At 45.5% G+C, this 24,173-nt stretch overlaps 1 protein-coding gene across 3 annotated transcripts in view; it reads right to left on the bottom strand.

The window, feature by feature from the left end:
- CADM2 (cell adhesion molecule 2) overlaps window positions 1-24,173 on the bottom strand; it is a 516,061-nt gene that overhangs the window by 115,248 nt on the left and 376,640 nt on the right. For all 3 annotated transcript variants that reach the window (XM_048492993.1, XM_048492994.1, XM_048492992.1), the window contains one exon: window positions 23,830-24,000. In XM_048492993.1, the coding sequence (XP_048348950.1) occupies window positions 23,830-24,000 (171 nt within the window). The remainder of the gene's footprint in view (window positions 1-23,829; window positions 24,001-24,173) is intronic.

The following is a 24,173-nucleotide window of genomic DNA, read 5'->3' on the forward strand; positions in this document are numbered from 1 at the left end:
TTTTCTGTCAGATTCCATTTGGAAATATGATTCAAGCAGTTTCGTCTGATTTATATCTGCCAAGGATTTTTCTCCAGTGACACTATACAATAAAGGCACAAAATGAAATAGTGTTGCTTATAGATTATGGTCTCATCTCAGTTTCATAGGTAAAGAATAGCACAAAAGGTTAACACATTCAAACATTAATAGGATTCAAAGTAAAAGTCAGTTCTTAAGTCATCAGGAAACAGAATTTAAAGGGACTGAGTCTTTCTAAGGTTGCCAGCCCCCCGCCCCCTAACTATCGTGCCTCCTGAGTGATATTACTTTTAGAAGTGACATAATCACACCACTGACAGTGAGGGAGACACTCTGGTATTTGGTCAAAAGCTCCATGGTAGGAACTGTTTTCACCACAGAGTTTTGCCAAATATCAGAGCCCCTCCCCTGTCATCACCTGTGTAGTGACATTACTTCCAGATATGACATCATCACACCAGCAATATCAGGACATAGGCCTCATTTTAAGCCAGTTAAGATGCCTGAAGGCAAAGTGGATAATACGGGGGAGGATGGTCCCAAACATGAGATTCCTTGCTCCAATGGGGTCTGGAAACTCTAGGTCTTTCATATCAATAAATCTGTCAGTATTTTCACACAGCATTGCCACTTTCGATAATGACAGATATATACATTTCACACATTTCTAAGATAAGATTTTTGGGGTGCAGCCTGGGTAGAGCAGGATTTGAAGAGGGGGAAGAACCTCACCAGCTTATAAGGTCATGGGAATTCATGTCCATAGTGTGGAAGTCAAGGACGTAGGTAAGGGGGTGTTCTCCGGTTCAACCCCCCCACTGCATGTCTGAAGCTCTGCCTCCCGTTTGTGGGCTTTTTGTATTTTAAAGTGTTTTTTTGTTTTTGGACTGCAGGGGGCACATTTTTAGGCTAGCGGCACTGAAATTTCAGGCTATCGTCAGGAGACACTCCTGATGATACCAGCCAAGTTTGATGAAGTTTGGTTCAGGGGGTCCAAAGTTATGGACCCCCAAAGGGGGTGCCCGCATCCCTCATTGTTTCCAATGGGAGCTAATAGTAGATGGGGCTACACTTTTGAGACCCCCTGAACCAAACTTCATTAAACCTAGGTGGTATCATCAGGATAGTCTCCTGCTGACACCACCCAGGTTTGGTAAAGGTTGGCTCAGGGGGGCCAAAATTATGGACTTCCAAAAGGGATGCCCCATCCCCTATTGTTTCCAATAGGAGCTCATAGAAGATGGGGGCTACACCTTTCAAGGTCCATAACTTTGGACCCTTGGAAGCAAACTTCACCAAACCTGGTTGGTATCACCAGGAGAGTCTCCTAAAGATACCATGAAAGTTTGGTGCTGCTAGCTTAATAATTGACCCCTGACAGCAGGCAACCCCCCCCCCCCAAATTTCCCCAGATTCTTTTTGAATCCAACCCCTTCGGCATAGATTTAAAGGGAGAATCTGAGGTCCCCAGATTAAACATTGAAAGTGATGCTGTTTCATGGTGGGGGATAATCCACCCCAAAACAGCATCACTTTCAATGTTGTTTTAACTGGGGACCCCAGATTCTCCCTTTAAGATGGATTTAAAAGGAGGATCTGGGCTCCCTAATTTAAACACCATTGAAAGTGATGCTGTTTGGGGGTGGATTTCAGCATCACAGCAGCTGCCCATGGGGGGGGGCGCAAACCTCAGGTTTTGCACCGAGCTCCATTTTCCCTATCTACCCCTCTGCCTGGAGGGGAGGGAGAGGGGACTGCTGGCTACCAGCTGGGAGCCAAGTCGGTGGGGGGGTGGGGCAGGCAGCGCAGGGGAGTCTGCCATCTCTGGTCTCTGAGAGCTGCTATTATAAGCACTGAGGCCAAGGGCGTGGCTTGGGGAGGTGTGGCCACACCCCCAGGGGTGGGTGGGGGCTTGGCTTTGCCCCCAAACCTCCCCATAAAAAAATCTATACCTACGTCACTGTTGGACGTTACTTGTAATTCTAACAGATTTACAGGCCCCACCTGGAGGTTGGAAACACTGCACATCTCCTTTGCAAAATGTTGAATATCTGCTTCAGGTTGCTAATGGGTACAAATCAATAGCTTGCTAAAAAATATTCAAAACAAACTGATGTAGAATACTGTGCCTCCTCACAAACACAACAGCAGCCCCAAAGCAGACAGAACTGAGGAGAATAAAAAGAGATTTAAAAAAAAAACATACACAGTTCCAATACAATAGGGTTCTTATGTGTTTGAAATCACATTAAGAGGCCCTGACTAATGATCTAATAGCTAGATACAAGGCAAAGAAAGCTTCTCTTTGAGACAGGCATTCCACTCCATTTTCAGTATAAAAATAAGAGCTTTCCACCTCCTCTGCTTCTTGTATTTTGTTCGGGTAATGCCTAGAAATGGTTTAATGATTTGAAAGAAGACAGCAAAAACAGAAGCTGGTTGCAGTATCAAGAAGGGAAGGATGTAACCAAAATGGAAGCTTGTTGACAACAACTGAGCCACTTACACAGACTGGGAAAGGATGCTCAAATCAAGCCAATCAGCAATTATGGAACTGTTATAATTAAACCAGATTGATGCACAATAGCTAATTGGTTGCTCTGTTTTTCAGCCAGAGGCAATAAATAATTTCTCTGCCTGTAAATGGGAAACAATGTTCAATAATGCTATGATACAAATTAATGCAAAATAACAATTCAGAAAATTATATTCTCTCAACAACTGCATATACATTTTTGAGGCTTACGGTGAACAGACATGTTGATGGGATCAAAGGTTTCCAGAGGCATCTGGATTTTTAAAATTCAAGTCTACTTTGTTTACAATGGACATGTGAATCCAGCTACTAGGGAGACAGCAATTTGGATAGGGCCATGCTAAGTGAAGCCCATTAACTTCAACGGATTTCGAAGGGTATTAGGATGGCACTAGGAATCTGCTACTTAGTATGAAACAGAGGCTTTCTGACTGATAGCTTTAACTCAAAACACATTCATTTGGGGGAAATGTGGGGCAGCAGTAATATTTGATTACAGCACAGTGGTTAACTCAATTTAAAGAAAATTATTCAAATCAATGATGGTGTAGGCCAAGCACATCTTGTGGGCATGAAATATAATTTAGAGGATTAAAAAAGTCTACATTTCAAAAATGTTCTTGTTTTCCTATAATTCACTCTCTTCCTCAAGAAAAGTTTTATTATCACATGGCATGAATTCTCATTAGAAAAGCTTTATTTAGTTCTAAGAAATAATATGAATGGCTGAATTTGATCAGGTACATTCAAGAAAGCTAATATCCTTAATCCCTTTGTGTTCAGCTCTTTAAATGCTTGATTGAAAAATCTGGGAATGCTTAAATACACACCTGCTCTTTCTTCTTCTGAGCCCTTGAATGTCAAAACTTGATTCTACAGAAGTTCTTTGTGTGTGTGTGTGTGTAGTCAGTGTTGAATAAGCAAAACCAAACATATACTATATTTTCATAGGCCTTTTATTGACTTTGCCAATACCAAGTCTGGCTTTGCTTACACGTAGTAACAATGGTTGTGTTTTCTGACAACCTGCTATTGAATCTGGAAATTCCAGTAAGCTGTCATGGTTAGTAGATATTGATAGACTAGGAGAAATGTATTCAAGTCTACTCCACAGTACTCACCTCTGGGGAGGGGGGGGGAATGTTCTTGGGATTTTACTGTTAGGTTGCAATCATAAGGATAATTTCCTGGGAGTAAGTGAATGATATTGGACTCATTTTTTAGAAGATTTGCTGAGGACAGATGCTAATTGAACAACATGGGACTTACCAGAGAATACCTGCTCAGGTTTGACCCTTTAGCCTCCATGAAATTGTCTAATCTTTTTTAAAGCCATTTGAGCCACTAACCATTACAAGATGTTGTAAATTTCCAGCCACTAACCATTTCAAGATGAATGTGTCCGCTGCCACTCTAGTGGGAGGTAAGTGGCCTTTTATAGGCCACCCAGTCTGATTTCCCCTGATGACTCCGGGGTGGACACACCATCATCACCTTGTTCCCAAGGTTGCGTAGCAGACGGGACCAAACCTTGCAAGCTGCTATAAGCTCACGAGGCCTGGAAGGGGCAGCCATGTCGAAAGGCTGTCCCTTCCCCACCAGCAATGGCGGCCATGGTGAGTCACGGCTGCTCCTTTATGTATCATTTCATCTATCTCCATCATTTCTGTATTTATATAATTGATATACTATCTCTCGAGCAACCTGGAATCAGCTCACAAGTAAAAGTAATACCATAGAATCGTAAAACAATAGAAGCATATTAATATATATATTTTAAAGCCAGTAAAGCAAACTTGGACATAAGCATAAAGCAAACATTAAACAGTCCAGAAACAGAAGGCAGATAATGCAGCTATTTCAGCACAAGGGTGGTACGGTCCTTGTATCCAACCCCCTCAATAGCCTGGCTGTTGCAATTCAGACCAGTTGAAGTTTCTGGACATTTTTCAAAGGCAACACCCCACAGAGCACATTTGGGTGAGATCAGAGTATAGCTCACCATAGCCAAATCACACTTTTTGAGGAAGGGAACTGGGAATATCTGAGCAAAGACGGATGAATTGTTGAAGAACATCATGCCACAATATAACAGCTGTGTTTTCTGTCTCCATGTTTATGTGGCAAAGTGTGGCTTGCAGACTGTGGCTTGCAATCTGCATTTCAAAGTATGCACGAATCACCTTAAATCTGGGGAAATAAGTCAGGATAGGAATGTTTTAAATGAATATGTACACTGAACACTGAGCAACAGTTTGGGTTGGGAGGTAGCCTGCAGGTGCTTGGGATCCCTTCCAGCCCAAAAGCCATCAACAATCAGTGCCTGCCTTCCCCAGATGCCTTCCTGTTTCCCTCCTGGCTGCAGCTGGAGAATTTCCCACCAATTCAGAAAAGTACTTCAATCAAACCTTCCACACACATATCTTAAAAGTTTTGTATCCACAGACTTTTTCAACAGGGCAACCATGGGTAGTTGTTCAAACTGATGTCTTGTTTCTTTTAGCATGTTTTTAACAAAAATCTGTGCTAAGGACATTTTTAATTAAATACCTATGCCAAGTTTTAAAGAGCAATCTCTTTGGTATGTTTAAACAGTATGTGTTTATATAGAATATTCAAAACAGAAATGTTCTGGAAAGCATTTATATAAAGGGATAAACGTTGCACTTTAATACAACAGTTCAGGAGGGTGCTTTTACAAAGGAATAAGGTTGTAATATTGTTTACTGTATGTATCATCTTTATTTTACTTAAACATTTTGTACTTTTGCAATCCTCTCGACATTGTTCATTTTGTTTCTTTAATTATTTTCTTTGTGTGCTTTTGTCAGCTGCTTTGGCTCTCTATCAGTTATAAAACTGAATTACCTACATTAATACAGTGGCCAACCTCCAGCTGGAGCCTACAGATCTCCTATTTTTTATAGTTTATATTTATATTTTAATTTATACACCGCCCTCCCCCGTAGAGCTCAGTTGACCTCAAAACAACAGAAATCAGCTCCCCAGAGGAAATGGCTGCTTTGGAAGATGGTACCATATCCTACTGAGGTCCAGTCCCACATCTCAGTGTCCCCAGGTTCTACCCCCCCCAATCTCCAGGTATTTCCTAAATGAGCTGGTAACCCTATCAATTAATTAATAAATACATTGTTTATGCCATGTCATATATTAAAGTGCACATTCTAATTTCTGTAGTCCTAGCCCTACTGCATTGTTACTGAATGACAGATCTCTCTGACCAAACTATTTTCTATATTTTGCAATCTGTCTTGAGTCTCAGTGACAAAGGCAGGCATGGCCCCTTCCACCAATACAGAGTGCCAACCATCCTCTCAAATGTCTCTCTCAGGTTCTGGGTCACACATAGGTCAGGACATCACACTCCAAACATTCTAGTCTCATAAAAAAATAGAGAGAGCTTTGACCATTTCACAGCTCAGCTCTATTCTCTCACTCACAGGGACATCAGTAGAAAGAGTAGCCCAGCCCACTTTAATAACAGATCCTCACTTACACCAAGTTGTTGAGGTTGCGGACTCAAGCACTGTTCTACTCACATGCTGCCACCATTTATTCATATCCTGCAATACACATGTAGATCAAGATATTAGCCTGTGGGTATTTGTCTTTCCCTGAGACATGTAGACCACAGGGTTAAACAAAACAAGTAGTTAATTTTTTATTTATGGTATGAATATAACATAGAAAAAAGTAAGGTAGAAGTTACAATTTCCTCACTTCCATGGAACTTTTGAACTGTTCCCCTATTTCCTCAATTGGGATCATTTGTTACAAATTGAATCTTTTCAGCCAGCTCTAAGGAGCTCTTCTGCACAGTTTTACCCAATCAGAAATCCTCTTTTCCTCACAGATGCCAACTCCCAACTGCTATTCTAACTGCTGTTTTTCAACTGACTCTCTCCAACATTTCATCAGCTCTCACTGGTTGCTCTTAGCCTGACTGTCACAGCAAGACATAAATAAATAAATAATCTGAATTAATCTGTTTTAGCACTTTTCAGAGTTTTGCTCTACGGTTCAATTTTAGCTCATTTCCCAGAGCAATTTAAACACATTTACAGAGCAATCATATGCAGATTTCTATATCAACTGATATAGAATCCCTAGTTTAAACAAGTGATGCTGGAATCCACCCCCAAACAGCATCATTTTCAATGGTATTTAAACTAGGGAGCCCAGATTCTCCTTTTAAATCCACCTTAAAGGGAGAATCTGGGGTTCCCAGTTAAAACAACATAGATAGTGATGTTATTTTGGGGTTGATTCTCCCCCACCCTGAAACAGCATCACTTTCTATGTTTAAACTGGGGACCTCAGATTCTCCCTTTAAATCCATGCCAAAGGTGGGGGATTTAAAAGGAAAATCTGGGGAAATCTGGGAAATTTTTTTGGGGGGTGCCTGCTGTCAGGGGTGCAATTGTTAAGCTAACAGCACCAAACTTTCATGGTATCTTTAGGAGACTCTCCTGCTGGTACCACCCAGGTTTGGTGAAGTTTGGTTCAGGGGGTCCAAAGTTATGGACCTTGAAAGGTGTAGCCCCCATTTTCTATTAGCTCCCATTGGAAACAATTGGTGATGGGGCATCCTCTTTGGGAGTCCATAGCTTTGGACCCTCTGGACCAAACTTTACAAAACCTGGGTGGTATCAGTAAGAGACTCTCCTGATGATATGTCCCAGGTTTGGTAAATTTTGGTTCAGGGGGTCCAAAGTTACGGACCCCCAAAGGTGTAGCCCCCATCTCCTATTAGCTCCCATTAGAAACAATGGGGGATGGGGCACCCCATTTGGGAGGCCATAAGTTTGGACTCCTTGACCCAAACCTCACCAAACCTGGGCGATAGCATCAGGAGAGTCTCCTGAAACATCCCTGAAATTTTGGTGCTGCTAGCCTAAAACCCAAAAACCCTGCATTGTTGGCACCCGCCACAAGGGGGCACCCTGGGCAACTGCCCACTTTGCCCAATGGGCATTACGCCACGGGTTTTCCAACTGACTCTCCCCAACATTTCATCAGCTCCCATTGGTTGCTCTTAGAGAAAAAGAATTTGAATTTACAAGCTCCTTTCCCTTTCTCTCCCCACAACAGACGCCTTGTGAGGGGAGGTGGGGCTGAGAGAGTTCTGAAGAACTGAGAGGTGGAACTTAGCCTGTGTGCACACAGATCCTCTTAGTTGTCTTTTGGGTGAAAGGAATTATAGCCGACTTTGAGGCTGGTATATTGACCAAGCCCTAATAGGATGGTAATGGGAAAAAACATTGGCTTCTACCACCTCAGGCCTTAAGACCAGTTTTCCTTTGTTCCTCTAGGAGGTGGACTGTGGGCTGGTGCTTTGCTGTTAGCAGTCAGCTGTCAGCTGACCCACTGTTCCCTGTTGAGGTTGTGCCAGATCTGAGGACCCTGTAATCAGTAGAGTTGTAGTCCGATTTTCTCCATTCCAATGTTTCTGCATTATTATTCTCTCCCTTCCCTTCAGGCTTATCCATACTGTAGACACAATTCACATGCAGATTAGGCTGTGGCATTCCTAAATCCAAATGTATATATTCAGAAATGATATATAAATCACTGCAGAGGTTTTGGAGGACTGCCCTAGCTCAGGGAGTATAAATCAGATAAAGTTGAAAAAGAGATAAAATCTATTACAGAAACATTTATCTTTTAATCGATATAGAAGATATTACTAAGCAAGAAAGCATTCACATTAAAAAAAGATAAAAGACCAGCTGTGGAACTACAGTTTTGTATGTTTTCATCTAAGCACTTGGCACATGGAAAAAATGGCGTATCAGGGGAAAAAAAACATGATCACATCCTTTCTTCTTTATGTGCTAGTTTTCAATATATGAGAAACATTTTTAATGCTAGAGAATGTTTAGATAGTCTACAAGCAATTAGTAAGAGTGCAGTCCAAGAAGCCATCTTGCTAAATGTGTGGCTTAATTCCCATTAAGATCAGTTATTATTGACACCATGGACAAAAGTTGTTTTTTACAAAAACTTTGTTGATTAGACTGCAGTGTAAATGATAAAGCTAAAAATTTAGCATATCACTGCAAAATGTTTCAGAAAAATCATTAAAATACATTAAATCCATGGTGGCACATTGTAGATGAAAGTCTCAGCATGAATGTTTAAAATGGGTAATGAAGAACATGTCATCATAGACTGAAAATAATTTCCACAGTGGTCATGTGAATCTCTCATGAATCTTTCTTTTACACTTCATTACATTCAATACATATATATTTATAAAACATCTTATTACTTTACTTGGTATTTATGACACACATGACCAGGCTTGCCAATTTTCCACAGTTAACAGGGGATGTCTCCACCAGGTACTGTTTCCTACTGCTGCTCCTTTGGCCAGCAGGGAAAAAAATGTTTAAAAAATGCTGCTGGGTGCCAGCGTGACCTCTCTTCCAGGAAAACTCAGAAATGATGTTAGTTTGCTCTATGACTCACTGAAAACTCTATGGTTTTACTATAGCATTTCTGGTGATTTCTAGAGAGGTGTGACAATACTTCATACCACCACTCAATGGCATTCCCATGTACCATCCCCTCAGATTCCACCTTTATACGACATATACACACTGCCTTCATTTGTATGCAGCTTGTAATTGTCTGTGAACTGTATTAGAATACTTTTGTATAAAGGATATCAGACAAAAGATTATATTAGTTACTATTTCATTATTAGCAAACACTATTAATGCATAACCCTCCAGATAGTACAGATGACTGCACATTAACCCTTTGATCCCAATATTCTCTTTGAAGATAAAAAGTTTGGCAGCAAATGAACCTACATGGTTTTGAATTATTTAGCTTTTAAAAATGGATTTTTTTATTTCCATTCATCATTAACCTAATTGATCTAATTTAAACATGCAAATTGTAGCACTCAACTTTTATAGTAACAGATATTCTTTGATGTTTATTCCAAGCATCTTCTAGGTTGCATTTGTTCCTAGCAATATTTAGTTTGAGAAAAAAAAATAAACTAATGTTGATTATACTGTTTACATAATAATCCATGCTGATATTTATAATAATTCTGAATTTGAAAGTGCAACAATATTTAAGAAAAGTATTAAATTGCTATTAAATATTTCTCATGTTTTATTTCTTTGATGTGCTTTTTTACAATAAAATATACATGAAAACAGGATATTTGCGAAGCAGAATACAACAATGTTACATTTAACTGATTTCACCAGAAACACTGGCCCCATTAAAAAGTTGTTACAAGTCTGAATTATTATGCTCCCTTCAACATGCCATAACCACAAGAAATAGACAGCTACTTGTCCTTACATTTAAGTCCATGGATTGTATTTATGTTATTTACCAGGTAGCACATGAAGACTAAATACATCATTTTTATGTTTGCTGAGCTTTGAGTTTTGTAATGATTGTAAGACAAAAAAACTCACTCAAAATCAAGCAAAGCAGGGTGTTTTTTTGTTGAATATATTTATATTCTGTCAAGGAAGTTAATAAATTTGATTACTGCAATTGTGCACTATGAACACCATCATTTTTAACAAAGAGTATATTGTATTCAACAAACAAGAATTATTTCCTATGAATTAAATTATAATTTTTATCTAAGAAATGCATAATACTTATCTAAGAAATTCTATAACACTTTGTTACTAATTCAACTTATTGGAGGGAGGATGTTGTATTTGTTTTGGGCAGCTCAATCCAGGTTGGGGGAGTAATCAGCATTTGGAACTGGCATGGGGATGAACTGGCATGCATGCCCACTCCACCGGTATAAATGGTACTTACACTGGCAGGGTGGCAAACTGGGAGTCAGGTGGGCACCATGGGGCTCGATGGACTCCAACTTGGAAACACCTGCCACCAGTCTGAAGTTGGAAACCAGCAGGGCTGGGGGAAGACTTAAGGCACTCCCAGGGAGTGGAACTGACTTTGGTTGGCTCCTACCAGGCTTTCAGCCTGGAAACACCTCCAGCGTAGCCCTCAGATTTACCCTACACATTTGGGTGGGTGGTGTAAGTCCATTTTGGGCTATTGAGGTTTTTGAAGCAGCCAGGGTTTTCCAGATCTTTGCTGCTTGACACAACACCTGGAAGCCCTCAGGAAGTGGTTCAAGGGGGAGCAGCAGTGGCGTAGGAGGTTAAGAGCTTGTGTATCTAATCTGGAGGAACCGGGTTTGATTCCCAGCTCTGCCGCCTGAGCTGTGGAGGCTTATCTGGGGAATTCAGATTAGCCTGTACACTCCCACACACGCTGTAGCTGGGCGACCAAAGCTAGTCACAGCTTCTCTGAGCTCTCTCAGCCCCACCCACCTCACAGGGTGTTTGTTGTGAGGGGGGAAGGGCAAGGAGATTGTGAGCCCCTTTGAGTCTCCTGCAGGAGAGAAAGGGGGGATATAAATACAAACTCCTCCTCCTCCTCCTCTTCTTCTTCTTCTTCTTCTTCTTCTTCTTCTTCTTCTTCTTCTTCTTCTTCTTCTTCTTCTTCTTCTTCTTCTTCTTCTTCTTCTTCTTCTTCAATGGCATGGTAATGATGTAATCCCCAGCTGCTGTGGTCTCTGGGCTAGGCTGCAAAAGTCGCATTCTTCCCCCCCCCGCCCCCAAGCCTCGAAACTTCTCTAATGTGGAGATTCAAGATTGTTAACAGGGGATTGTTAAGAGTTACTACAGTCAAAGTCCATTCACAGACGGTGGCTCGTTATTGGCCCACCTTTATCTAGGACGTGGTTTCTAATTGTCTGTTGAGGAAATTTTACATCTTTGCTAGGAGTCAGTAAAATTTGCAGAGTGTGATAACCAGCTCATTGGTTGAGAGGTATGCTCTGAACTCCCACTGTGGGAAACTTTGCTGTGTCACATCTGACTCCCACTGCCATCCTAAGAAGAGCTACAGCTTTCTAAGTCAATTTAACTCACTGGGCTTAGAAACGTATAAATCTCTTTATGATCACATTGTTCAAATTTCTGTCTCCCAGACATTTGGATCCACATCAGGTTCTGATCTCCCAACAAGATACTTTTCTATGACTTCTTCAAGTCTTCTACTACATCTGAATATAGTGATATACAGAAATACAAACATGCATGCTCCAAGACATTTACAATTTGAGAGCAATGCATTTTAATAACTGAAAATTCTCTCTTGTAGTTGAAGGCAATGCAACAACATTCCAACCCTGTATAACACTAGACTATAAAAGAAGAGTGTGTCCCTCTGTGTGAGTACCTAGCAACATCTTTTGGCCTCTGAAATCTTGCCACACACAGGTAATATAATATTTTTACAAAATTGGCAACATCAATATTCTGACACTTGCTAATTCTGCTCTTTTTACAGTATATGAAACAGCTATTTTAAATTACTGGTATGATGCTGAAAACCAGTCACAAGCAACTAAGTTCCCATCCATAATGTGATTAAAGTGTGGGACTGACTGGTTCAAATTTCCATTCTACCATGAAACTCACTGACTGAGCTTGGCTAGCCACTCCTAATCAAACTGATCTACCTCACAGCATTTTGCGAAATGTAAAAAAGGGAGAGAAAAGTCAGGTGTACCACCATGAGTTCATATGAAGAAGCACTAATAAAAATGTAATACAGTACAATTTTGCATTGTGTATTGGAAAGGGGGAATTATACTTTGTTACTTTGGATTAAAAATGTAATTACTTTTGTTATTAAAACTCTTTATATTCATCAGTAATACCCAGTTTTTCATAGCTTTGACATGCAGAGATCTTGTGCTTCCCATTTGTTATAGTATTCAGCTAAAGATTCAGATACAGATTTCTTACCACATGCAAACTTACCCATGTTCCCAAAAGGCCATCGAATCTATTGTTTATTTAGAAGTCTACTAGCAGGCCTGGCCACACGTTGCTGTGGCTGAGTCTGGTGAAGTGGAAAAGAAAGAAAAGGGGAAGCGAACGGTTCGAACATGTGTCATTGCACAATGCTTGCGTAACCTCAGCTTGTGGGTTCTGTGGGGCAGTACTTGGAAGGAGTTGCAACAACAACAACAATTTTTAAACAACAAAATGGTTTACTTTTCTTTACAATTTACACTTTTAAAAACATCAACATTTAACGTTACAATTCAAGGTCCTGTTCAGGTTGCATTTCAAGTCCTTCTATTTACAGTCTACTGATATTGCCAAGTCCAAATTCTTCTTTGCAAGTTGGCTGGCTCCTGAAGACTCCAAGGGCTTGATGAACAGGTTGCAACATGATGAAGGTCTCCAGGAGAACTCTCACCCATTACAACCACAAAAGAAAACCCTGAAACAATAAACTCCAACATTTACAACATAGCAAAAAACAAACAATGACCTTCCCAGAAGTTCCCAACAATATTGCAATTACCTTAACAAGGTGTTAAGGGCTTATAGAAATCAAGGTCCGAGTCTGGTAGCCTTGTCTTCTCCAAAGAGCTCTCTCCTGCAGCCTCTTGCTGCTCTGAGTCTCCACCCCTTACTGGGTCAACCCATTCTGGGCCAATCCATTCTGGGCATGGGGGTTACACTTGCAAGGGAGGGGAGGGGCAAGGAGCCCCTCACTCCCCTCCCTCTCTCCCGTTCCCTTGCATGGCAACCCGGCCGGTCCCTCCCTAATGTTTCCCTTCCTCTGCTGGGGTGGGTGGGCCATGAGCAGGTGGCTGGTCCTGTCCCTTTCACTCCCTTCCCTTGCAGGCAAATTATCTAGCGTAAAACACGCTGGGAGGCATGAGCTACGTTGTGTTCAAATTTCAGAGTGTTTGGTCCAGCAAACCCACGGACCCTCCCTCACCTTCCCCTTCCTCCACTAGGGTGGGTGGGTCATGTCCAGATGGCGGGCCCCATTCCTTTCACTCCATAAGGCAGTTGTTTTCAAGGAAGGCATAGTTGGTTCTGGAGGGTTTTCTGGGCTGCGTGGCCGTGGTCTAGTGGATTTTGTTCCTAACGTTTCGCCTGCATCTGTGGCTGGCATCTTCAGAGGTGTATCACAGAGAAAAGTCTGTTTCTCACTGTGTCTAAGTGAGAAGGGAAAGTTTAGTGTGGTATAGTGTCCATGTCCCAGGGTGGGGAACCAATCAATTACTGTTTGGGTGGAACTTGCTATGCAAAGGTGTAGTTGAGTGCATTGTATTGTGGGTGGGGTTATCAGTCCATTTTTTAAGTACTGGGAGCTAGGCTTTGCTAATCTTCAAAGTATTTTCTTTCTTATTGAAGTTGTCCTGGTTTTGTGAATTTCAATGGCCTCCCTGTGCAGTCTGACATAGTAGGCTTCTGAATTGTCCAAAATTTCAGTGTTCTCAAATAAAATGTTATGTCCAGTTTTGTTTATCACGTGTTCTGCAACTGCAGATTTTTCAGGATGGTTAAGCCGACCGTGTCTTTCGTGTTCCTTAATACGGGTCTGAATGCTGTGTTTTGTGGTTCCTATGTAGACCTTTCCACAGCTACAGGGTATGTGATATACTCCTGCAGAAGTGAAGGGGTCTCTCTTGTCCTTTGCTGAGCGTAGCATCTGCTGTATTTTCCTGGTGGGTTTGAAAATGGTTTGTAGGTAATGCTTTTTCATCAGTTTCCCTATTTGATCTGTGAATCCCTTGATGTATGGTAGAAATATTTTTCCTGTGGAAGGCTGTTTCTCCTCAGTCCTCTGGGTTTCTCTTGGTCTTAAAGCTCTTCTGATTTCTGTTGTGGAGTAGCCATTAGCCTGCAGAACCCAGTCTAAATGGTTGATTTCATCAAGGAGGAGATGAGGTTCACAGATTTGTTTTGCACGATCTGTCAGAGTTTTGATTATGCCCCTTTTCTGTTGTGGATGATGACTGGAGTTTTTATGTAGATACCAGTCTGTGTGTGTCGGTTTTCCGTATACTGTGTGGCCCAATTGGTGGTTGGGTCTGCGAAAGACCAAGACATCTAAAAAAGGCAGTTTCCCTTCTTTTTCAGTTTCCATGGGTAAATTGTATGTTTGGGTGGATGCTGTTAAGGTGGTTCAGAAAATTCAGCAGTTCCTCTTCACCATGGCTCCAGATTGTAAAAGTGTCATCCACAAATCGGAACCAAGTTGCAGGTTTCCTGGGTGCTGTTTTGAGGGTTTCTTTCTCAAAATGTTCCATGTAAAAAATGGCTATCACTGGGCTGAGGGGGCTTCCCATGGCCACCCCATCGGTCTGCTCATAATAATCATTGTCCCATTGGAAGTAGCTGGTTGTTAGACAGTGTTGAAATAAAGCTGTGATGTCATCTGGAAACATCAGGCCGATGAGTGCAAGTGTGTCTTTCATTGGAACTTTGGTGAACAGTGAGACAACATCAAAGCTGATAAGTCTGTCGCTAGGGTTGAGATGGAGATTGCTAATTTTATCAATGAAGTGGGCTGAGTCTTTAACATAATGCGCTGTGTGTCCAATGTGGCTTTGTAACTGTGAAGTCAAGAATTTTGCCAGTTCATATGGGGGAACCAATCGCATTCACAATAGGTCTGAGTGGGATGGATTTCTTGTGGATTTTGGGGAGTCCATATAACCGGGGTGGAAGAGCTTCTGACTTGCAGAGTCGTTGGCATGTGTCTGGTGGAATGGAGGAGCTCTTAATCAATGTGATGGTTTGGCGAGGGATTTTCTTGGTTGAGTCTTGTTTCAGTTTTTTGTATGTTGTGGGATCCAGGAGTTCTCTGATTTTTTCTTTATATTGTTCAGGCTTCATGATTACTGTTGCATTTCCCTTGTCTGCTGCAAGTATGATGATTTCTGGATCTGAGCTGAGATTCTTAATAGCATTTATTTCCTTTCATGTAATATTACTGGGGGGAAGTTTTGCTTTTCGCAATATTCTTGCTGTTTCTCCTCTTAATTCCTCTGCTTGCTCTCCTGGAAGATGCTGGATGGCTGATTCTACATTGGCAATTATGTCTTCAACGGGAACTCTGGTGGGAGTAACAGCAAAATTGCCTCCCTTGGCCAGGATGGATGTTTCATCACTGGAAAGATGCCGTTCAGTCAAATTTATAATGATTCTTGAAGTGTCCAATGAAGGTTTCTGTTGGTGCTGATATTTTTGGATTTTGCTGAATTTCTGCTTCTGTCTTTTTGTGTGGCTGGCAATGTCTTTCTCCATTTTTCTGTAGGTGAGGTTGTCAATTTTGTCCCAGTCCTGGCTTCTCATTTTTTTGACTCATGTGGATTTGGAGAAGTAGTAACACCTTGTCTATGGCTGCAAGTTCTTTGCGGGTGGTGTGAATTCTCTCACGTACTAATGCACATTCCAGGCGATCATATATACGGTTAGCCTGTGGGGATTTGAAAGTCTTTTTTGCTTTGAGAAAGGCTGGAATAGTCTGGAATAGAAGGCATGGTTGTTTCCCTTGTATCAGAGGGTGTTGCTTTGACGGCCAGCAGATGGCACTGTTGCGGAACAGAACTGTGGTTCCAACTGTCACAGGTGTGGCATGTACACAATAACTGGCACAGTTGTGACATGTACACAACAGGAGGTGTGGAAACAGTATGGAAACCTGGCCGCACACGAATGCAATGTTGTGTGAAAATTTCAAAGCAATCGGTCCATTTTGGACAACATAAAAAAACAACTTCAGAATGGAAATAAAAGTGTTTTGGGGATGAGTTCTGCCCATCTCCCTCCCCCCAAATATCTTGAAAATACTGTATCTCCTCCTCAAAACATTTTATTTGGAAACACTAAACTAACAATCTTTTTTGACAAACATTTTTAAAAAACATTTTGTGCTTGCTGTCTGCTTGCTGACCACCATTTTCTGGCGCTTCGGTTTGATTGATTCAGCCTGCCATTTGGTGAAGTGTCCTACAGATGTTTTATCAGCTAGAATCATGGCTGCCTACTATTTCTGTAATTGCTGTGGACCAATACACCCAGTAGTGCCTGCCGATTATGCAGACATGGCTTTTTCCTCTCATTTTTTCCTGTGAGGTTTCTTTTAAGCTACAGAGACACGATATGAGAAATAAGATGCACCTGAATAACCAGGGGCAGCCATTGCTGCCGTGGTGAGCAACGCAGCAAGATAAGGGGCATGCATGGCCTGGGGGCAAGCTGCAGAACCGGGTGCAATGATTGGCTCCCCCCGAAAAAGGCGGGGGGAGCCTGGGTATATCTAGACGCCTTCCCCGGTCCGCGCCCTTCCCAGCGGCGTAGAACCAGCAAGGCGTGGTCGTAGGTTAAGGCGTCTCGTGAAGGCCTGGAAGGAGACTGGCCTTTTCTTTCCTTTTCTTTCTTAGCTGATTTTCCTTCTTCCTCTGGCCCACTCCCTTCGGCTTCTCTCAAGTTTCAACCTTTTCTTTCTTTCACTCTTCTGGGCCGGTCTAGCAGCACGCCATGGGGCCGAAAGGGACAAACGAGCAGGCAGCCTGTTGCAGAGGCGGGCCCGGTGCCAATCGGGCAGAAGCTGGCGTGCTCTGCTGAACAGGGTCCGGGCCCAGACTGGCCAGGGGACGTCGGACGACGGCCCGGTTGTTAGCGATATCGGAGCAGCGGCGAGGGCGGCCGCTGGGTTTCCTCCGGGCTTGTCTCCCATCGGCAGGGGACGGCCGGTCGGGCATGGCGGGACAGTCTCCTTAGGAGGGGCCCTCCCCGCTGTCTCGGGGTGCCGGCCCGGCATCTTCCCCGGCCCGAACATCGTGCGGCCATATGGGCACCGATCCTGCCTTGGTCCGCAACCCTTGGCGGACAATCCCTGTTGCATCTTTCTACAAGTCCTCGGGCGTGGAGTGGCCGGCGAAGTCGGGCCCCACTCGGGGGTCGGGGCTCTGAGCCCACCGCGCCAGCGGAGGCCGGGTCTTGGCGCCGGCTGAGGGGCCTCGAGCGAGCAACGGATGAGCTGCACCTTTCGCCACCCAGTTAGCTGCGTCCACATCGGGTGGATGCGGTCCGTCAGCCCCTCGGGCGCGCCAGGGCAGGAGGAGGAAGCGGTCGCCAGGGCGTTCCTCGCTCCTCCAGGCGCATCCCCCAGCTCTTTCGTCGTTGGGTGAGTCTACTGAGGATGATGACGCTGCGAGGCTACTGGGGAATTTTTGGGTGCGGAGGAGAGGGTGCCTGCTCTCCCACCGTGGCTTGCAAAGCGCGAGGGCGCTTTCAAGGCGAAGCGCCATCCCCCCCGCCCGCTCAGGACGCACCGCGGCAACCCCGGTCCCTCCTCCCCAGGAAGCTCGGGAGCGGGCGCTGGATGGGTATTACGTGGATATCTTTAAAGTTCCTGCGGCGCGGAGGAGGGAGTTGTGTTTTGTCGGGCGGGAAGGCGGGCTTTACAAAAAACGGAAGGACCCGGCAGCGGCCGAGCGGAATTTTAGCAACTGGCTGCAGGGCTTTCACCGAATTCCTGCCCCTCATCGGTGCAGCTTATCCCCGTCAAGCCGGGCATCTGGCAGCTCACATGGCCCATGTGCTGCGGGCTCGGCACTGGCTGGGGAAACTCCGCGCCATCGCTACTTTAATTTCGAGGCCATCTGCAAGAACGCCGCACAAGTGCCTTTTCCGTTGGGGACCTCATCCACTCCACTCAAACCTGGATGGTCGTGGTCCAGCCCGCCATGGGAGGGGCGGCGGGTCCTCCTGTTCTTACAAAACCTCGGCAGAGCCTACCCGGGGCAGGTGGGGCCAAGGGGTTGTGTTGGAATTCAACAAACGTGCTTGCCAGCGGCAAAAAATGTAGATATGAGCACTCTTGCTCCCTTTGTTCCGGCAGCCACAGCAGGATCAGCTGTCCCAAGTCCAGCGTGGACGCCCTCCCTTTCGGCAGGCCCGGTCGCCCGGGCCGGCCCTCCCACAAAGATGCCGGGTGGCCAGGGCAGTGCTCCCGCCTCCCGAAAACACTGAGATACTTGCTCAGCTGCAGTCTCTGGCCCCTACCCCTGTTCAAGTGGGGTGCTGTTGGAGTGGCTGCAGCTGTATCCAGACAGGGGCTGCGCGCCTGCTGGGGGATGGTTTCTCTTCTGGCTTCCGCATCCCATACCAAGGCCCAAGGAGGGCTTACCAAGCCAGCAATCAAAAATCTGTCCGCGATCTCCCTGGAGTGGTGGCTCATAAGCTCAACAAGGAAATCCAGGCCAGCCGCATTGCTGGCCCTTTCAGTCACCCTCCTCTCCCCAACCTCAGGGTCTCCCCAATTCGGGTCGTGCCTAAGAAAGCCCCTGGGGAGTTTCGCTTAATTCAACACCTCTCCTACCCCCGGGGCGACTCCATGAATCATTTCATTGACCCAGAGGTTTGTTCGGTCCGTTACGCCACCTTGGACGAAGCCATCCTCTGCATCAGGCAGGCGGGTCCGGGGGCATCCCTAGCAAAGTGTGACATTCAGTCCGCCTTCCGGCTCCTGCCCATTTCCCCCTTGGACTTCGAGCTGCTGGGCATCCACTTCCAAGGCAATTGGTATGTGGACAAGGCCATGCCCATGGGCTGCTCCTTTGCCTGCGCCGCCTTTGAGACTTTCAGCACTTTCCTTGAATGGGCTTTCAGGCAGCGGATGCCCTCCGGTCTGGTGACCCATTACCTTTATGATTTCTTGTTTATCGGCAGGCAGGGCACCCGGGAGTGTGAGCTGGCCCTTCAGGCTTTCCAGGTCCTGGCCGCCGAGCTGGGGGTCCCCTTGGCTCCCAACAAGACGGAGGGGCCCGCCACTGCCCTCAGCTACCTGGGTATTCACCTGGACACGGTTCTAGGCACGTCGTCACTCCCGGCTGACAAGCTTACAGCCCTTTCAGCCCTGCTCCAGTCTGTTCTTCTCCTCCGAAAATGCAGGGTGCGCCTGGTCCAGTCCTTACTCGGCCACCTTAATTTCGCTTGCAGGGTGGTGGCCCCGGGCAGGGCTTTCTGCTCCCGGCTGGCGAGGTCCTTGTCGGGCTGCAAGTCCCCTGACCATCACATCAGGGTCTCCCGGGGCATGAAAGAAGACCTACTGGTCTGGTTGTCCATCATCCGAAACCTCAACGGCATCTCTCTGCGGCAATCAGCTTTGGAACCTGGCCTGGAGCTGCAGGTGCACTCCTGATGCCTCTGGGGCTTTTGGTTTCGGTGTGTTCTTCCGGGGTCAGTGGAGGCGCCCAGGGCCTTTGGCCCCCAGAGTGGCACGTGCAGAGCATCACCAGGGATCTCACTTTTCTGGAGCTGTTCCCCATCCTGGTGGCGTGCACATTTGGCACGACCTCTGGCTAAACAAACGGGTGCTTTTCTGGTGCGACAACCAGGCAGTGGTGCGTGTGGTAAACAGACAGTCGAGCAAATCGGCTCGGGTCATGCGCCTGGTTCGCAATTTGGTTCTTACCTGCCTCACTCATAACATCTCTTTCAAAGCTGCTTCGTTCCAGGTTTGCAGAATGAGATTGCTGATGCTTTATCCTCGGCCAGCAGGTGTGGATCGTTTCCGGCTTTGGCCCTCAAGGCGGAGCCGTTCCGGCGACAGTGCCGGCGTTCCTCTGGAGCCTTTGGCAACGGTATCGTCATCACAGGTGTTTTGAACTCGTTGGCACCCGGCCACGTGCAGGCAATACCGCACGGGAGACGTCGCGGCCGCATTTCCTGAAGCTTCGGCTTCGTCCTCCGAGCGCTCGGTCTGCGGTGTGGTGGACACTGGCCTCCTCCTTGAGTTTTTGGTCCGGCACCATGGGCAGGGATGCACCAGCGCCAAGACCATGTGGGGTGCACCTGGCGGGCATCGCTTTCTACTGCAAGGTTTCCGGTTTTCCTGATGCGTCACCAAAGCGCGAACCGTTTGTAGTCCGCTTGCGCCCTAGTGGCTGGGTGGCGGCGGGTGGCAACCAGACAGAGGGACCTCAAGCTTCCAGTCACCAAGGAAGTGTTGAGGGCGGTCACTGGGGTACTAGGGCAGGTGTGCGCCGCGCTATGAGCGCTTGCTTTTCGCCGCCGCCTTCCACCTGGCTCACCACGGGCTTTCAGGCCTGGGGAACTGGTCGCCTCTACCAGGGATCAACCTTCCAGCACCGCTGGCTGCAAAGGGAACACCTCGCCCTGTCGGGACATGGTTCTACGCTTGGCTGGCCCATTCAAAACCAACCAAGAGGGCCGTGGGGCTTGGGTCACCATGCCGGGCCCTACCGGCGACGCCATTCCTGCCCCTCCCCCCCTTATTGAGTGGCTACCGCACAGGCCTCGGGTGGGTGGCATGCTCTTGGTGCCACGAGGATGGGTCCCCCTCACTAGGTTCCAAATGCTGGCGGTGTTCAGGGCATGCTTGGCTGCCAAGGCCGGGCTACCGGCCGCGGGAGTTCGGCCTGCACCCCTTTCGTTCAGAATAGGGGCCGCCACGGCCGCGGCAGCAGAAGGCAGGGCCCCGGAGGATATCCGCAGTTTGGGCAGGTGGCGGTCGGGCCTTTCGGGCGTCCACATTCGGCCCACACCTGACTTGTTGATTTCCCCTCCTCGAAGTGCCTGCCTCCAGGGGACGCCGCAGACTGTCTATCGGCAGGTGTGGGTGGGCGTGGGGGCACAGCCTCACGACATTGAGGTCGGGACTACGCTCTGCAAAGTCCGGTCAATGGGGCCGGCATCCTCGGACTCGGGGCGCATGCGTAAGAATTTCCTGGTTGGGAGTTCTCTCAAGTAGGCACATGCTTTGGCATGAGCTAGAGCCCGTCATTGAATACATTTTTTTTTCAGCTGCTGCTACATCGGACCTCCTCCTGGTCATCCACCTTGGGAGGAGGAAGATCTCCCTGCCAGGTCGGGCCTTGACCTCGCGCTTCTTTGCGGTGGTCGCCATACTCTATCAGGGAAAGCTTTGCCAGGCAATCGCCTAATATGACCCTTTGGCTTTGGTCCGAGATGGTGCAGCGGGCTCATTGGAGCGGAGCTGGTGGATCCCTCTGCAGTGGACAGGGCCTGCAGCAGAAAGTCAATAAGCATGGCTGCCAAGGTGGTGTGCTTTCCCTCGGGGGAGCGGTGGCAGAACACCGGAAATCACTCCGGGATCGCCATGGACCTTTTTTTTTCAGCAGCGGTTATGGCGGCCCCGCTTCTGTCCCATTGGGGGCATGGACTTTGTGGCTTCAGTCAGTTCAGCTTTACCCCTTTCGTCGATTGGTTGCTTAGTATTTTGAGACAGGCTCAGGGCTTGAGGAGCTTGGGCTGATGAGCTGCAAGGGTGGGCAGCGCTTCGTGGCGGGTTTGCAACGGTGTCGCACATCTGGGGAGAGAACGAGCCTTCCGGCTGGGGCTCCCAGGCTTGCGCCCTATGAGGGCCGGGTGGGGCGGGCAGGCTGGCAGGCTGGCAGGCCGGGCCGCTGCCCGACACCCCAGGGAGTGGGGTTGGGTTGGGCCGTTAGGCGGCCATGGGCTTAGCCGGTGCCCGACACCCCAGCAAGCACGGGAGGAAGACGGGCTGGGGGCGGCCTTGGGGCTCAGCCGGTGCCCGTCTCCTCAGCAGGGGCGGGAAGTGTGGAAGCATTCAGGAGTATGATCTCTGGGCTTCCCTTCCCGCCAGTTTCCCATTCATTGGGATGTGATGTGCGACCCGTTTGCCGCCCAGCTCTGATGTATATAGTTCTTGTTTATATGTTTGTTGTTTAATAAACGGGCTGCGGCCCATTCCTTTCCAGCCTGTCGTTGTGGTGTACTTATTGAGCGAGGGAGTCTCACCATCTACAGCAATCAGCAATATGCACACATTTCAAGTCTCATAACTCTCAGAAAAAAATACAGCCATTGTTGCTGGAAATGCCATATTTTTCCATACAATACAGACCAAAAAAAGCCAAAAAGGTTATTTTTAAAATGTTTGCAAAAAGTTTTAAAAATTCTGTGTGGAAAAAGCCCCAGTCTAGTTTGGAAGACGGCCAGCTACGTTGATACAATACACAGCTTAATTATTATCAGGAATTAGCAGAGTATCCATATGAATCCCATTTTGTAGCTACATTATTGGTAACTGCTGGTAGTGGACTCAATTCAAGGTATTAACTATCCTATACAAAGCCCTTCATGTCTTTTATGCCTCCTAATGCAGGCCCACCTGTCTCCTATGCTCCACCATGTCAGTTTTACTTATCTGGGCAGGGCCTTCTGCAAGTGCCACTCTGCAAATGGGCTAAATCAACAACTGCCAGTACATGCAAATTCTTGCTTGTGATCCCCACCTTATGGAATAGTCAGCCTGATGAGACCAGAAAGACTCCCACCCTCCTGGCTTTCTGCAAAATAACTTCTTTTACACAGGTAATAGGGCTACCCTGTAATGAAATGTTTCAGAAAGATGCTTTGGTAAAAGGATAAGGACTGGAGACTCTACTATTATATATAATACTGTCTGTTACTATTATTCTACTGTATAATTTCTGAATAATTTCATATATCATTTCAACGCTTATGCTTTTTTTCAGCTTTTTTATGATTTTGGCTCATTTTCAGGTTTTTGTAGTCCAGCTCCTATTGCATTGTCCCACACCTGATGATTTAAACTGCCTTGTGCTGTGTAATCCACTTTAAGTCTCAGTGAAAAAAGACAGACTAAAAATGACACAACTAAGTAAGTAAGTAAATAATCCTGCATCAGTTTCATAGAGATCAATTGTTATATCCTCTTCTATACCGGATATAATTTTTCATATCTAACACTGGATTAAGGGGAAAAAACCTACAAGGCCTTTTTCTCAACATTGTTTCTAGTTGTCTCTGCCTCTCCCTAAAACACTACCTAGTATCACATTATAAAGTCTAGATAGGCATTCTAGACCAACAAACTTTCAAATCCTTTCACCTATTAGTTCCTAGTTAGGCAAAATCATAATATCGAGCCATTTTATGATAATTCAGTTAATCTTCAAAATACTACAAACAGGAAAAACTACCATTGATGGATTTGTTCACATCATTCCCTTATAACCACAGTGACTTTTCCTAATAAAAATATTTTCCAGACCAAATAGTATTATGAAATCTTGCCCATACCAGGCAGCAATAGGAATTAATCAAAGTATATATTTTAATTCTGAGATGAGAAATATTACATATTTTAAACATTTTTGTTCAATGACCCCTCCCCCCCAATATAAGAACATTTTCAAATATGGAAAGGCATTATTTCATAAACCCTTTTCTCAAAAAATCAAACTGGATACATGCCTGCAATTTTAAATATCCTAAAAACTGGGACTACTTTCTTCTCAAAAATTCAAATAATTAAGGCAACTTTTTCATAACCAAAAGCAATCTTAGTAGTACCTTCAAGCAGAAATAATCCATACACATATTACTTACAGTGTATTTCTAGAACTTGCATTGCTATCTGAGGCGTGGAGTTCAATGATTCATGGTCTACTCTGCAACTTACAACTGCACCATCATCACTGCGATCTGCTCTGAAATTCATTGTGCTGCTTACAGTGAATGTTTTCCGGTTTGCATCCTCTTCTTTTAAATATTGAACATCTGCAAAAATAAAATTCAAAATAGTTTAGCTGGGATGGTTTGGGGTAGAAAAAGGCAAAAGAAGGCTAGAGTACATTAAACCATTCTAAATAGCAAATGACAAATGCACCTTTTCACTATGTTTGCTCACTCTTTCAAAGCAAACAAAGTTCTATTTCCAGACATTCAATTAT

The sequence above is a fragment of the Sphaerodactylus townsendi genome, linkage group LG04 (genome assembly GCF_021028975.2).
Source record: "Sphaerodactylus townsendi isolate TG3544 linkage group LG04, MPM_Stown_v2.3, whole genome shotgun sequence".
In the NCBI taxonomy this organism is placed as follows: Eukaryota; Metazoa; Chordata; class Lepidosauria; order Squamata; family Sphaerodactylidae; genus Sphaerodactylus; species Sphaerodactylus townsendi.